This window comes from Coffea arabica, chromosome 7e, assembly GCF_036785885.1.
Source record: "Coffea arabica cultivar ET-39 chromosome 7e, Coffea Arabica ET-39 HiFi, whole genome shotgun sequence".
NCBI classification, from domain to species: domain Eukaryota; kingdom Viridiplantae; phylum Streptophyta; class Magnoliopsida; order Gentianales; family Rubiaceae; genus Coffea; species Coffea arabica.
This window is the reverse complement of record NC_092323.1, coordinates 7,227,019-7,242,811: the sequence shown is the minus strand read 5'-3', so window position 1 is coordinate 7,242,811 and position 15,793 is coordinate 7,227,019. Positions and strand designations below refer to the sequence as shown.

General features: G+C 38.5%; 1 protein-coding gene and 2 long non-coding RNA genes across 7 annotated transcripts; 1 reads left to right on the top strand and 2 right to left on the bottom strand.

Moving 5' to 3' along the window:
- The first annotated feature begins 300 nt into the window (after positions 1 to 300).
- Positions 301 to 5,696, top strand: LOC113706726 (uncharacterized). 3 transcript variants are annotated; one of them, XR_003452085.2, is made up of 3 exons: positions 301 to 1,193; positions 1,267 to 1,332; positions 2,990 to 4,650. It is a non-coding gene; the product is annotated as an uncharacterized lncRNA (long non-coding RNA). The 3 variants fall into 3 exon arrangements; XR_011818188.1 differs by having other exon boundaries at positions 302 to 1,193; positions 2,466 to 4,650; XR_003452084.2 differs by lacking the exon at positions 2,990 to 4,650 and adding an exon at positions 5,473 to 5,696 and having other exon boundaries at positions 313 to 1,193.
- A 175-nt stretch (positions 5,697 to 5,871) lies between these two features.
- Positions 5,872 to 8,925, bottom strand: LOC113706725 (transcription factor GTE7-like). 3 transcript variants are annotated; one of them, XR_003452083.2, is made up of 3 exons: positions 6,920 to 8,925; positions 6,577 to 6,847; positions 5,872 to 6,495 (listed from the first exon to the last, which is right to left on the bottom strand). XR_003452083.2 is itself a non-coding variant. In XM_072058720.1 (3 exons), exons 1-3 carry the CDS (start codon positions 8,426 to 8,428, stop codon positions 6,395 to 6,397), a joined length of 1,863 nt encoding a protein of 620 aa, XP_071914821.1. In that variant the 5' UTR covers positions 8,429 to 8,923; the 3' UTR covers positions 5,872 to 6,394. The 3 variants fall into 3 exon arrangements, 2 of the variants coding, with proteins under 2 accessions (XP_071914821.1, XP_027084479.1); XM_072058720.1 differs by having other exon boundaries at positions 5,872 to 6,489; positions 6,577 to 6,835; positions 6,920 to 8,923; XM_027228678.2 differs by having other exon boundaries at positions 6,577 to 6,835; positions 6,920 to 8,916.
- A 2,949-nt stretch (positions 8,926 to 11,874) lies between these two features.
- On the bottom strand, positions 11,875 to 12,857 carry LOC113706387 (uncharacterized). Its single transcript, XR_003452001.2, has 3 exons — positions 12,700 to 12,857; positions 12,398 to 12,491; positions 11,875 to 12,263 (listed from the first exon to the last, which is right to left on the bottom strand). It is a non-coding gene; the product is annotated as an uncharacterized lncRNA (long non-coding RNA).
- Positions 12,858 to 15,793: the final 2,936 nt, after the last annotated feature.

Genomic DNA, 15,793 nt, shown 5'->3' with positions numbered 1-15,793 from the left:
GCATAAGACGATAGAGTTGTGAACTCTCAAACCCTCTCTCTTGCCTTCTGTCTTTCTTTTTTTTTTTTTTAACCATAATTAAAAAATTAATAACAACTTATGTTCCAAGAATTAGCTACATGATCAAGGTCGATTTCCTTAAATAAAAGCAAAAGGAAAAAAAAAAAAAAAAAAAAGAAGAATGTGACTGGTGAATCCAACTTGATTTGTGATTGCATCCAACCCATTTTTGCATGGTTGAAATTTATGTTTGATTGACTTGCATTCGCTTTTTAGAGGTATATTATGATTTGTTTTTTTAACCCAGAAGAAGTGAAATTTAGAAAGGGAGATGAAGGGATGATTTCAACGTATGTTGTAACGTAACATATATGGTGTGATATAGTACTTCTGTGGGAATTCAACTTGGCAAAGTATGTTCTCTGTTTTGGCCCAAGTGAACTATAATTCATTGTGCACTAGCCGGCTAGATGGATTCCCATCCTCCCCCATGATAACTACAAAAGCAGCCCTGAGTGTCCGGAGTACGTAGCAAGTGGGTCGTTTACGTTATGCTTTTGGGAGCTTCTCTACTTTTATCTTGAATTTCCCGGGCGTAGCTTTTGATCCCAACTCAATCCTACATTTGCTCGCACCAGAATCTAATCAATGCCTTGATGTAATAAGCATGCTCCAATAACATATTATTCATTGCCTCAGTACAAAAATAAACTTCTCTATGATTTAAACTAAAGATGAGGAGATTTCAAGGCCATGGACCCCTGCATCTTCTCTTTTTGTTTTGTTTGGTGAAAGTGTGAGCCATCCATCAGAATCCACTTTCCCACCTGCATACGTATATTTGCTCCCACAAAGTGACCCTTCTTGTGGATGTGCGCTTCCTCAAAAATCTGTGATTTGGATCTCATAGAAGAAAACAGCTGTCATTAAGCTTTCTCATTAATACCCACCTTATATTCTGTCCTAGAAACAGAGGGGGTTTATCTTAAACAGTGTGAACATGTTCCAAGACTATACTGTTAGTGTTGAAATAGATGTAGTTAACTTGTTAAAGCAGTCAAACTGCAATCTTGGATCTCCTTTTCAGCTCTATCTAACTTATGGTAGATATGGGATTCCTTTTTCTCAGCGCATCTCTATCTGAACTTGTTGATTATGTTCAGATGTGATGAAAAGAACTCTCGTGCTTGCAGGTTCAATCCTTGATTCCTCGCTCAGTTTTTCTTCTGTTTCTGAGCTAGAAAATGATGGGTAATTTTGGTTCAGGTAGTCTTCAAGCGTCGCGTTACCGGTGTCCTCTTTGTCCTTGAAGAGTACAACCCAACAAAAATGGTAGGATTTTTCTCTTCTTTTTTCTTGTAGCAATTAAAATTTGCTATTCGGCTTTTATCTATCAGCACATGCATTTTATGATTCATGTGAGATTTTCTGCTCCCAAAGCTTGATTTTCTAGTTTGTTCATCTGAACAAATACCTATTAGAAATTGCCCTGCACAACCATGAACCAGCTGAAGTCATAGCATTTTCTACTGCACCTCTAGCCTGTGATTTTAACTGGAATCTAATGGACTGTGCTTGAATATGTCTCAAAGGCAAATTCATGGAGTGCTAGGAATTTCGTCGTGTTAGTTGGTGCTAACTTTGCTGTTTTAATTTCATCCTCTTTTCTGCAACCTATAAAGCCACATTCGACATGAACGGAATCATTGAAAAACTTAGACAAAAATGATATCTTTGATTTACTGGGTAATTCAGATTAGAAGTAGAAAATTGCAGTGTAAATTAGGATAAGCATAGACTAAGAACAGGCTGAATTTGGAATAGAATAGATTTGTAAATGGCTTGCAACTTGAAGTTTTTAAGTTTAGCATTTGGTGCACAATTTAAGGGACCGCCTGAAGAAAACCAATTTGTTACCCGTAAAACTGGAGATTAAACAGTTTTTCCCTGGCTGCTAAGTGTAGTATCTTTACAATATCTAGCCAGTTCCAAATGCGGTTTGCTTAGCTTTGTTGCTAGATTTGGTCATGGATTGGCACACTAGCATATTTAGCAAGTATAACATCCCCGGTTAGAGTTACTATCTATCACTTGTTAGTATTCCATGTTAGCAGGTCTTTGAATGTTCTTTGGACTAGAGATAGTCTTAAGGGAGCATAATGCTCAGCCTAGCACATATTGTGCAAAATAATGAGTTAAAGAGTCAAAGATAACAGTCAGTCAGGAAAATAGCTGGTCAAGTACCACCCAAGGAGTGGAGATCATTCTGTCAAAGCTAAGAATCCCTTGACCGTCCACTCTTCAGATGGTTTAATTAGCCACTCTCTGAATGCGCTAGGGAATGCTGTTGCCTACTTACTTTTTGCTAGTCAGTTTTCATTAGAGGCATTTGGCCCTCCTATGCAGCTATTAAGTGCCAAAACGCCTTTGTTTATGAAGACAAATAAAGTGTTTCCTGAATGCAGAACCAAACTATCAAAGGTTTTCTGAGAGCATGAATGAGTTCTTGTACTACTCTTTTGGCTGATGGAAGCAACAATATACTGAAAGACCAGTAACTTGGATAATATGTACACTTAGCCAATTGATTTAGAGGCAGTTTTTGTCCTTCCAGACTTATTGTGATTATACAAGTGATCCTACTTCATCTCAATGAATTGAAGAAATTTCCTTCTAGAGGGTTTCGAGAAAATGCTCTGGATGGTTGAGCGTTAGTCCTTGGGTGTCTATATATAATTCTTACGCACAAAGAGTTGTATGCCTGGTTTTCAGGGCCCTCTGCAACAGCAGATGTGACTGCAAACTGCAATTTACAATCCCAATTAATTCAACTTGAAGATGGATGATCAAAGTTAATTATATGCACACTTCTCAAGAAATTGTGGGAATCTTACCTCGGACACCTTCTCTGGATAAGGATTTATAGTTGTGTGTGCAAATGTACAATTATACTTGGTAATAATAGAAGCCTCTGTTATGGTCTTCACAGGGTCCCGTACTTTAGTTCCTGTGAAGAAACTGGACCAGGTGATGCAGCGCTAGAAGTGTTTCACCACCTATGGACACCCCACCACTTAACGAACTTAAAAACTTAATTTGATTGAAATAGGGTCAATGAAAGCTTCATTTCAGAGTCTGGTGAAAGAATTGGATAAAAAGTGAGTCTTGCTGAGTTTGAGAAATTGTGATCCCAAAGCGAGCTCTAAATTAGAGAGAGAGAGAGAATAGGAGGGTTACAGTGAAAGTAAAAGGTGAAAACTTTTTGTTATCATAATCAGATGGGGTTTTGAACCTGATCTTGATGTAATGTTAACTGTGTGAGTATGTGAACGAGCGCTTCCCATTCACCAGTCTCTATTTTCAGTTTGCCAGGTGTTGGGAACATTCCTTTAAACTCTTCTGCATTAAATGATATTGACGTGACCATTTGGGTCTTGAGATTGAACAGTATGTTTTCACAATTGAAGAAATCATTCGACCCGACTAGCTTCTGATTGTTTCTTACGTGGAATACACAGATGGTCATAACAGCATCCGAGATAATTCCTTTCTGCAACTCCATAGTGGATAAAGAAAGGTTTGAAAAGATGTTAACAGACGTTAAAGAAGCATTATTCTTATTTAAATTTATTTTGGTAAGACCAAAATAAAGCATAAATCGAGTGGCAACACTTCTGGAGAGCTGACTGCCCTAAAATCCTGTTTTGAGTTTGAAATTACTAAAGAGGGCAATTAACAAAAACAGAGAATGGATTATCTTGGAACAAAAAGTTTCCTCCGCATCTTGGTATGAGGAGTTTATTAAAGGAAGACATGGCAAAAGTTTTATCAAGACCGGTTTTCAGATCACCACCATTTAATGACGGGTTCTTAGCTGCAGCATTAGCTCTCCCCAGCACTTTTGGCTCTCTCTAAGAAAATCCTTCTGCACCAGTCTTCTGTCCTGCACCAGTGTGCAAGACTCGCCTGTTACCTTTATTTCTTTCGCCAAGTTTTCTTTGACGCCGTGGGACCAAATTAAGTTGTGGGTCCTAATGCGATACAGGCAACCACGCAGGGGATGAAGAATTTGATGTAATGCAACTTTGAAACTAGGAAGTCTATATACTGGATGAGCTTTGCAGGGGATGAAGTGTTGTAGTATAATGTCAAAGTCAATTGCAGAATTTCAACATCAGAGTGACATAGTTCAGGAAAGAGTACAAACATGGTAGTGTTGTTTGGTTTCCAGAGTACTTCGACTTCGTAATGGAGAAATAAGTTCCTGATGCCCTGGACGTTCATCATGTATTTTCAGAAGGTGGAGGGGATCATTGTGAAATATGAAAATTTATGACCAACTTTTTTAGGAGCTTTCATATTGGCATTGGAAGTTAGACTTGCGAAAATTTATGGCATCGCTTGCGAATGACTGCTTCTGAAGAGCTCGCTTTTCTCATGCTCTCGCAATTCATTCCTTCTATCTTTACAGTGATCAGCTAGCTAGTTCATCATGTACCTCCCCAATTGATCTTAAGTAGCTAGCTCTCTGTATTGTGCTTTAGATTCATTAAAGGAAGTACAGCAGTTTTTGCAATCTCTTTATTGTGTAGGTTAAGCCCCAACTGAAGTTGGCGTTGCTTGTCCTGGTTATTAAATGAGTTTTGTTTAGTTCAGGTTTGCGGTGCGGTGCTCTTATTTCTCAGTCATATCATGTTTTACGCATTAGATGTTTCTTACCACATACTGGACCCCTTGAAATAAGATAACTGGAGGAGTGGAAGTTGCTGCGTTTCTGTTCATTGATGGGGTGATCAGAATTGTCTGAAAAGATTGGGTACTCGCGTTGGCTTTTATTGATTGGATTATGCCTGTAAACGAATGAATTTGGAATAGATGTAAATTGAGATTGTTGTCATTAGTGTCTTCTCTTTGAAGAGACTCGCCGAAGGACGTCAATTGGCTTAATGGCCCATCCAACTGCCTGTCTTTAGCTGAAGAGAACTTTCAACGAAAAATTCAGAATTAAATTACTAACCCTTAATCCCAGATAAACCTCAAAAGCCCTCAAAAGCCGACAACTCTTGAGGCCACGAACTAATAACCTAACCCTTAACCCCCCCCCCCCCTTCTTAGCTGAAGAGAACTGGGTGGCAAGACAGTAGTACCTTTGATCTACCTTTTTCTCCATTGAATGAAAAATTTAAGGTAGATCAATGGCAACTTGAATCTCTTAACGTCTTGCCCATGCTTGCTGGCCATCGTGCTTCTTGGCATTTCCTTTTTGTTGGTGGCTATCGGAGTTGTGCAAAGTTGCCGGTTGAATTCTGATCTGCAGTTCTGGATTTCCTTCATGCTCCCCACCCCCCTCCCCCCCGACTTTTTTTTTTTTTTTTTTTTTTTGCCTTCTGTCCTCCTGTAATAAGAATAATACTATAATATGTTTTACTCTCACTTGCGTACTTTTAACACGTAATAACAAATTCTTGACAGGGAATACTGTTGGGTTAAGCTTCAATTGCTTGTGAAGCCAAGGATTACAATTCGAGCAAAGCTAAACATTCTTATTGAGGTATCTCAACTTAAAAAGTCACCAACATATACCATGCATCACATTTGAAATATATGGATACTCAACATGTTTGTATCATTTTGCTTTCATGACTTCCTTCTTTGACTCAGGGAAACCATAATTAATCAAGATAAAGATTCAAGCATGTGTGTAACACAGCATCCTGAACAATATTTGCACAGAAGCAGACTAGACTTGATAATTTCTGGATTCTGAATCATGAGATTGCAAACAGTTCCAATTTAAGAAAACTACTCGTTTAAGGCATTCATTTCATTTAAGTACGAGTTTGGAACGCTATTAAAAACAGCTAATTAGAATTCAAGGAAGCCAAAAGGGTTCTTCTGTAAGATCTTTGAAGAGAGAACTACATTTGCATATTTCCAGTCAGAGTACACTACTCCCTGTACATGTTTACTGCTTTTGCTGCTCCACCACTAAAAATCGTGTGGTGATTCAGTATAGAAATCAAAAAGAGTTTTACCAAACTCAGTAATGCTACTGCTATCTTTCTACCGTTCAGTTCTTCCCAACTTCTCTGACTATACCCCTCCGCTGTAACACCCTAATTCAGTCACGTCTAACTAATGTCTCGGTTATCCTAACCTAAAGTAACATTCTGGCCATCCTTTTTACAAAATGCTACAGCTTGAGCCAAGCAATGCCAAAGCCAGAACCACAGTTACCTTAATTCTCCTCCATTACCAAAATGCACAAACCCAGAAATGAAAAAAAAAAAAAGGGGAGCCAACAAAGATAGAACGCCAACACTTCAAACCCTCTCAATTCCATTCACTTTTCCATTAATTGTTACTTGAAATCTTCACATACCCATTAACAGAATTAAGCTGCAGGGACTCCTTTTGCTTCAACATAAGGCGACTGTACACTATCCTCGTCAGAATCATCACTCCCTGAAGAACTACCAGAATCTGAATCTGAATCTACACATTGTATCAAACACCAACATCAGTCTCTGTGGACTATATATGCCAAAAGAAAAACATAAATGCAGAATAGAATACCATCAGAAGAAGAATCATCACTACTAGAACTTGCGCCACTAGAGCTGCGGGATCCACCATTAGCTCCAGCACAGTCCTCAATCTCAACCTCCAGAACGGAGGCAGCAGCATTACCCTTCTCAACCTCCACATCCTTCTCAATCTCCACAGGGGGAAAGTCAAATGCTGGAATGTCCTCTCCAATATCAACATCCTCTTCCCCTGCATCTTCTTTGTTGTTCTGTTCAACATCCACCTCACAAGGCTCACTAACTGGAGACTGTTACCATAACTAAAGAATTATCAGCCAATTAAAACAAGTCAAAATCTTTATTATATCAAACTTATGGCATTTATTCGTTACCTTGGGTCCTTCTTCGATCAAATTGGCACCGTCAACGAGTTCTTGCCTTTTCATCTTGCTCAGAGCTTTCTTGTGATTACTCACGAACCTATCCAAATCCCAAAGAGTGTCATCGTCAAGAACCTCAAAATCAAGTTCAATCTCATCTCCGTCCGGCACCAAATGAGGATTCCTCTTCCTGACAATCTGCACCACGCGCTCCATCTTCTCCTGCGGCATATTCTGCAAATTCAACCCCAAGTTAGACTTCTCCTCATTGCTCATTTGCCTCTTGTTCGAATCCTTGGCTTTTGGGTTTGGCAATTTCCCGCTTGTACTCTGCAATCCAGGAGACAACAGAATCTGCTCATTCTGACATGAAGGCGAACTCAACAATATCGGTTGTGGCATCGCAATCACCGGTTCCAGCTGAACCCAGTTGGTAATTTCGTTCATCTTCTCAGCAGCCAGTTTTCGATGTCCGGTTTCATACTCCTGATACACGGGCTCAAACATTTCTTCAAAACTCCAAAGCATAGACTCCGCCATTGCGTGGACATCTTGCCCTTTGGGGTTATATCTCATGGCATTGTTAAAAGTCAGCCTTACATCCGTAGCAAATTCAAGGGGTGATTTGTACACCCTTTTGTTGAAATTAGACTTGATAGTCCCAAGATCCATTGGATGCTTTATGACTTTGAAGTAATCATGAAGCCTTAGACGAACAACATCAACGGGCTTATTAAAAACCCAACTGTGCTTTTGCTTCATAAGTGTCATCAAAATCTGCTTACATTTCTTCATCACCGTTTCCGACGCCTTCTCGGCCTCTGATGAAGTTGGGATCACAAACGGCCGCTTTGTTTCTCGAGCATCACCTAAAGCAAGAGCCCTTTTTTGCCCCGAAAGTTTTTGGTTCTTTTTGCCCTTACCCTTTCGGGTCACTGACCCGGATGCCCGGTTCTTTTGGTTCTGCTTCTCATCTGATGTAAGGTTCACTGGTATGTGATTTGTTTCTACAGCAGGCGGCCTGAATAGGGCCCTACAAAAACCGGGTCTAAACTCAAGCTCCCGGGTCTGTATTCGGGTCAATAGGGTCCGAACCCGTTCGAGGTCGGAGATTAGTCGATTTTTCAGCTCTTTCAGCTCTCTTTTCGAGTACGATGACGCTTTGAATGTCACGTACTCTCGGTGAAACGGATCCTTGGATAGAAGAGGCCCATCTGCACTCCGGTTAAAGGAGTGCGGATCATTGATCGACGCCGAAGGTGGCAGGAAAGGAGGCCTGGGTGATGGTTCATTGCGCTGCCGGAGACCAGTTTTAGCTGTAAGATCAATGATTTGCCGGCTAACGTTGAAATTTGAGTTGAAAATGGGGTTTGGAAACCTGCTAGGGTTAGGATGAGGTTTAGGATTCAACCGCGGGTAGAAATGGGGATGATTCGTGCGGTTGTTTGGAAATTGCCTCATACAAACCTCGCGTTCAGCCCAATAGGACTCATTTCGGCTGGGCAAGACGGCGGAAGCCATATGAGGCGGGAGCCAAAAAAAATAAGCGGATTGAATTTCAAATCAAACGGGTCGCTCAAGAAATTTCGCCCTGGCGGTCAATCTCCGACCAAAAAATGGCGGGAACACATGGCTAGAAAGCCGGAAATTTTAACCGCCGCTGGCCGGAAAGTCGAAAGCTAGTAATTTGTTGGAGGGAAATGTGTTCAGAAAATCAAAATGGAAAGATATTTAAACCAAAAAAAAGGCAAAAAATTATTAAAAGGCGAGGGTTTCTATGACCCTCCTTGCTTGAACGAAGAAAGCAGGAGGAGGATCACCGCTTCTTAAAGGCAGCCAGATCTGCAGGTCTGCAGATCGGGCAGAATCTCAGCCGTTGAAGTTTGATCTCAAGGCCTGCATGTTTCTGATGTTTGCCCGCATTGCCCGACAGTGCCAGGTGGTGCCAATGGCTGCGATTGACCCTGGGGGAGTGCGTGGCGTCATGTGATGCGTGGATGATGTGTTTGGGTGGGAACTTAAAATTTCGAAATAAATACTCTAGTACCTATTTGAGTTTGAAGCGGAAGAAAATTTCCTGGGGGCTGGGGATGGAAGGATATAAGATCCTGCTGCATTGACGCCATGTGGGGTCGTTTGGTGACGTGGAGGGGGCCAACTCTGATTGGTTCTGCTGACGCCTGGTGATGTACAACTGTACCAGTCCGGCAATATCTATCTGATTGTATTTCAGTAATCTTAGATGAGTAAAGTGCTATTAAGCCGAGTCGAATTCAAGTTACACTGTGCTTGAATTCGGTCGCTATCCGTGTTAATCGATTTTAAATTCGAATGAGTATATTAATTTGAATTCGAACTCGATTTAATATAATAAAATTTAAATTTCAAGTCAATTTATTTGAGATTGAGTAAACTGTTGACCCTATCAAAATCGAACTCGAGTTTTTCTTTTCTTGTTTTTAATTTTTTATATTTTAGATTTATCATATAATTATTTTGTCATTTATCACTTTTTTTTTATTAAACATACTTCATGTAAAATTATTAAAATACAAACCCATAATATTCATTACATAATTAAAATATAGAATATATAAATAACATAAATACTCGAATTAAACTCATCGAACACTCAAATAATTACTATTGATACTCAAACTCGACTCGTTACACGAAATAAATAGCTTGAGCTCGAATTCAGTCAAACTAATTTCGAGTCAAGCTTTGACCCAGTTACTCGCAAACTACTGATAAGGGGTTGGCTCACCCCACACCCTTGTGGATGACTACCAAAGTACTACTCGATCGATCGGCATAACCAAACCTATAGTGATCAATCATTGAGAATTTGGGAGTATTATAATGTAGTGTGATTTATAGGTGAGATTAAGCAATAGGAGTATATTAACATTAGAAAAGTGCTTTTTTGTTTTTCAAGAGAAGAGAATAATTTTGCATAATTTTATTTTGCCAATTAAATTTAGAAGTGGTGTAAATTTGACACTTACAATGCTAAATCGCTAAAATTGTTTCTTTTTATTTGTTTATTTTCCTTGTGCTTTTTCCGCACCAAATCCAGATACTGCAAAGTAGTAATTCTTTTTTGAAGGACAAAGTGGTAATTCTAGTTCAACACCTACTGAGCCGTAAGTGTAAAATCAACAAGGGCTGTGCAGACTGCACTTCCCATTAAAAAAAAAAAAAAAAAAAAAAAACAACCAATAACAACAACGCGGGCTGGTTACATGGGCCGGCGGTAATTAAATATGCATGCACTTAAGAGAGTGTTGATCCATCTTTTGACATTCAACACGGGCTGGTTGTAATGGGTTCGGATTCACAGCTGTGACCCCCATCAAGTTCAAAGTCACCATGGGCTAGTTGTGATAAGAGTTAGAGAGTAGGGTATTTCAGATCACAAAGAAGGTGAAGCACCACAAACCCATATTATTTGAATTTTTTTTCAGAATAAATACTCTATTTTTATTTGTAACACGACTTATGTATGTGAAGTAAAATAAATATATATATAGTTAAACATATAAAAAAAAAAACTGATTTGGTAACAAAAAGAAATTTCCTGTCAAAACAAATATTCCTGGATTTTTCCAATTTTTGGTCTCTATATTTAGTTTTTGTGCCCATGATATATCACATAGTTAAACCTTCTTTAAGTCTGTCCGTGAGAATTGATCTTCTTTTTGTCAGGTCAATTTGAGGAGTCCATAAAATTAGCAAAATCAAGTGTGGAGAACTTTATCAGGTTGATCTTAAGTTCAAACGCCTATCACATGTTGATTTGTCAAGTGCTTTGATTGACCGAAGTTACATTCTCCTATCACATATGTTAACCAAGTCAACCTACAAGATAAGAAGCTCCAGGTAATAACAATACAGACCACAAACACAATTATCAATTTAAAATCGACACTTCGTGGATTTCTCTCGACCAAAGACATAATAATGCTCAAAGCTTACTTCAAGAATTGTCCAAGTCCTTTTTTGATAGCACGTTATACTCGCGGTAATTAATTACCAACTTCGAGTGGTGTTGCTGCTGTACATTTACCTTTTACCGTGTCTAATTAGGGTGGGATGTGACCCTTAACATAGAAAACAAAACAAGGCCTAAAACTTTCTGGCAATGTACTTGCTTGATTTAGGAAGGAAGCTCCAAGATCAAGATTCAGTGGAAGAATGACCTGTAAAGCAAGCACATCTTTACACATAGATCGAGCCGTTAATTGTTTCCATAATGCTCGGGGCATAGTATACTAGTACAGTGTTTTGCCTCACAAATCATGAATGCGCACGCCCAAAATTATGAGGGTTTCATCTACTGGATAATTTCTTTCCTTACTGTTTTGAATATGGAGTATATATAGAATGAGTTATCAATTAGCCTGATCTAGACGTTATGATTCTTGTCATGTTATTCGCAATTCAACGGCAGCAGGGACCAGCGGTGCCCAGACATCACACGCCCGCTGTGCTAGAAGAAAGAGGCATTTGAAGAAGAACTGCAGCTGAAGAGAGAAATTTGATTTGTCTTCTTCTTTTTTGAACAAACAAGAGATGAGACAGAGCAAATGTGCCCATCCGTGCCAAGAAACGTTTTATCTCAATTCAAGAAACGTTTATTGATTTGTTTTTGGACAACAGGAGATGTTTGACATACGTTAAAGAAACCATTATTAGTTCACATAGATTAATATTTAAACGAAAATTAAAGTTAGAAAAGATTTGAGGCAAAACCATAATCCATATCGGGGTACAAATTTCAGCAGTGTATTGTTGGTAAGTGGGCTGTCAATTACGACTAATCTGGGATTGTGGTCAGATAATGACGACGTTAATCAGCAGCGCATGGTCCGACCGTAGCTCGCGGAAAATTAGAAGGGAAAAAGGATCCTAACTTTGAACTCTCAAAAGACAAAAAGAAGAAGAAGAAGAAGAAAAAAAGAGAGTGAAGGAAATGAGAGATGATTTATAAGCAGTCAAATCCGCTGAAATTAAATTAAAATGGAATCACCACCAGCCACACATCCATCCAACCATCAACCATCAACCATCAACCATCAACCATGATGATGGACTGAAAGCTGGCTTCAAAGGGTCCAAGACTACACGAGGATTCCAACCAAACATCACTTTAGTAATACCTAGCTAACCCCAAAAAAAAAAACACAACTTGAAATCATCATCCTGCCTGTTTTGGTTTTTACCTAGTTATCATGAAAAGGATGACACGAAATTATTAACATCACTAGAAATTGGATCAGCTCAGCTGACGAAGATGATGGAGGGATCGCAGCAGCACTCATCAATGAGACAACAGCAACACAACGCCGCAAGACTGCCAAACCCCCAAAGATTATACAATTAAATCTTTACATATCCCACGGAGGGGGAAAAAAGAGAAAGAAAGAGAGATTTAGTAGAAAAGGGAACACGAAAAAGAGAAAGAAGGGAAATTTTCATATAGCATACCATCCCTCGAGAAAACCAGGTGACCTTCTGGGTGGTGGAGGTGCTGCATATTGATATTGTGGGGGTGCCATCACCGGAGGCCCTTGGTAATATCCTATACATCAAATCATAGATAAGCAAGCGTTAACGATGAAACAAAAAACCTTGGTCTTGGTCTCAGGGAAACCCATAAAATGACAAATAAATACTTAAAACGTATAAGAAAAAGAAATCTGGAAGTTCATCATAAAAATGAAACAGGGTTTAATTTTCTCCAGGGTGAAAGAAGATGATGAGATCAAAGAGAGAAAGATTGGGAGTACCTTGAGAGGGATAAGGATAAGCATATTTTGGTGGTTCGTTCATCTCTGAGTTAAGGATTCAATGATGAAGACAATTTCCCAAGAATAATATAAGATTCAAGAAACTACTACTGAAAACTTCGGCCAAGAAACGAGCAGTGAACCCGATTTTGTATTTATTTATAGGATATTATTGGGTATTGGCGCAGAAGTAATTACGTAAAAAGAAAAGTGGTAATTACGGAAAATAATTAATAGGGTGGGAGTGGGACCAATGACCAATAGAAGAAATACGTCCGCCAATTTGAGCCGTCACCGCATAATAATGATTTCTCCGACTCCGCTCTTTCTTTCTTTCTCATTTCCTTTTTACTTTTCCTGTCATCCTGCGTATCTTTTCAATCATTTTATTCCATCTTGCTGGTAACATTTTTTTTCTTTTCGCCTCTGCCCTCTAGAGTTTGGAAGCCGCTATGGCCATTCGAAATCTTTCCAGATAAATACGTGCATTTAGTCACTGTAATAGTAGTAATCTCTACTTAATACAATTGTCGCAAATTCTGCATGATAACGATGCAGGGAATTTAATGCAAAATTTGCCCAGATAATGATGCACATAAAGCAGGGAATTATGATGATGTACATGAACCAGACCTGCTTAAGAATAGTACTGACAACTAACTCTCTCATTCATTCACCCTTTGTAACGCAGCTCATTCAAATCTAAATCATATTCTAGTAGTAATAGAATATACCACGTCTATCTTCAAATTAAATTGAATCTTTCTTTCCGGATCCTCGTAACAGGGGTAAGATAGATGGGCCTGCTCAAAAAGGGAAAGCAATAAAATCAAATTTTCGAGTTCCCAAAAGAAGGAAAGCAAAGAAAATTTGCACTAAAGTTTGATGACAGCCTTGCCAAGCCCCAGAACCCGTAAGGTGCATGCACGCTTCTCACAGCGTGGGCTCCGGTTGCTACACTCACCGATGGGATAATTGCAATTTTAGTCATTTCAGTTTTGAGAGAGACAATTTTCGTCCTGAAAGTTTGTATTGTTGCAAATTTTAGATGTTGGTTTTTTAAGTTTTTTTTTTTTTTTTTTTTGAAAATTTTGGTCCCTTTATATGTCAACTAGGTAAGAACGTAGATACTTGAAATGATTAGTATTTTTACCGCGTTTGGCCCCATTTGAATGAATAGCCATTTTCTCACGAAAAATTGTGTCGTTTTCCATGATCACATTTTTCTATTACTTTTTTCCTCACATACATCAAATAATTACAATAATTTTTTTACAAAAAATCCAAGAAAATGCAATCCAAACAAGGGCTTATGTTTCTATGTATTGAATGAAAATCACTAAGCCTAGCAGGCTAGCATTTGTGCAGTTATTCTAAGAATGTATGGAGAAAAGTCTTTTTATTCTATCCAGTGGACCAAATGAATCTTCAATCAAATTTTGAAAAGCTTCCTCAAACTTATTCTGTTTATGAATTAAGAACTGCAAAATTGTGGAAGGCTCTTCTTTGAGAATGCGGCAGGTATAGACTTCACTTGAAAAGACTGCCCTTTCATATACATACATTATTATTGTTTTACTTGCGTCATGTAGCTAGCTAGACCTAGATTGCTATAGTGGAGTTGTTGACAAACATAACCCATAATCCCATATCACTGCGTTATATGCTGTTTAGGTACAGTTTGCCTTTGTATTATGATCAAGACCCAGCAAAGCAAATGGTAAAAGAAACTAATGAGCTGTTTGTATAGTGACACAATTATCCATTAGTAATGTAGAAATGCCATAACAAGCAGGCAATTGCGTGTAGGCGTTGTGATGGTACATTCACAGTTATTATTAGACCTCTTTTTCCCTTTTTCTTTTCTGTTTCCTGCCTAAAAGGATTTTATCCATAATAGTACGTTCACGATTACTTTTTTAACATGATAAATTTTGCGGACTATGGATTGGATTTGGATTAGTTGGAAAGGAGGTCAAAATTTTGAGCATGGTTGAATGGTATACGCGGAGCAAGAGTTGGACGCGATTCTCGTTGATAGAAGTAAAAGATTATAGTACGTTCTTTTGCATCTTGTAGATTAGGACTTTGATTATTTAGCCCGTGACGTTTTTTTCTCATAGGACCTTCGGTGCCAAATGGTATACTAGAAAACTAGCTAGCAATAACTTGCTCGATCCTTATGGGTACAAAATCTCGAAAGAGGTATACTGTCATATCATAATAAATCAATCAACCATGAACCTGCCTAAACTGACATGAATAAAAGAAAAATTATACCTTTAAACAGACTGAAGAAGTCAAATCTAAGTTTGAGACTTTTTTGGATTCAAATCTCCCAACCTCATCCGATCTTAAGTCCTTCCCCTCCTTTGCAAGAAAAAATTAAAGATAAAACAAAAACTGAAGAAGTCAAGCAACCGACCGACCGACCGCAAAAGGATTATGTTCTTGAAATATATACTGGATGGACCAATACTTTCTAGGTTCATACTCAAAGTTTCTCACAAGGACGATTTTCTTGACTAAGAAGACGTTACACTGTTTATAACGAGTAGGTTGCTGTACAAACAAACGGAAACATTTTTTTTTTTTTTCAAAAAAAAAAGGGGCCAAAGATACAAAACTAGTACTACAATGATAGAGCAGCAGCAGGTGATCATCCATTTAATTTACAATTATTCATGTGAAGACCAAATTATAAGTTGGCCAAATTTATGGAAAACCAAAATCATACTTGTCCGCGGGAGTTTCTAATGGGTTCTTCAGAAAGTAATACTACAATTTGATCATCTGCTATACCAGAGAGCTACTTAACTACAAAATCCTTTGGTATAGTAAAACTGCAATTTGCTAACCCGTTGATGTAGCTGGTATACACATTAATAAAAGCAGTTCATGAATCAATCAATTACAAAGTTTGTAGTACGAAACTTTGTCAAATGGGAAAAATTAAAGCTACCAAAAAACTGTTCAACATGCACGCATTCATCACTACATATCTGCTCATTCCATGTCCAAAAAAACTACTAAACAAAAAATTATTGAAAAAAAAAAAAAGTTAACGGGGTCTTGTGGTAACCTTTGGATCGTG

Excerpts from the sequence above, each read along its gene's own strand:
- LOC113706725 (XM_027228678.2), bottom strand. The coding sequence starts at position 8,428 with ATGGCTTCCGCCGTCTTGCCCAGCCGAAATGAGTCCTATTGGGCTGAA. Across the intron at positions 6,836-6,919 it reads TGATCGAAGAAGGACCCAAG|TCTCCAGTTAGTGAGCCTTG; the intron begins GTAACGAATAAA and ends TTATGGTAACAG. Across the intron at positions 6,496-6,576 it reads TGATGATTCTTCTTCTGATG|ATTCAGATTCAGATTCTGGT; the intron begins GTATTCTATTCT and ends TACAATGTGTAG.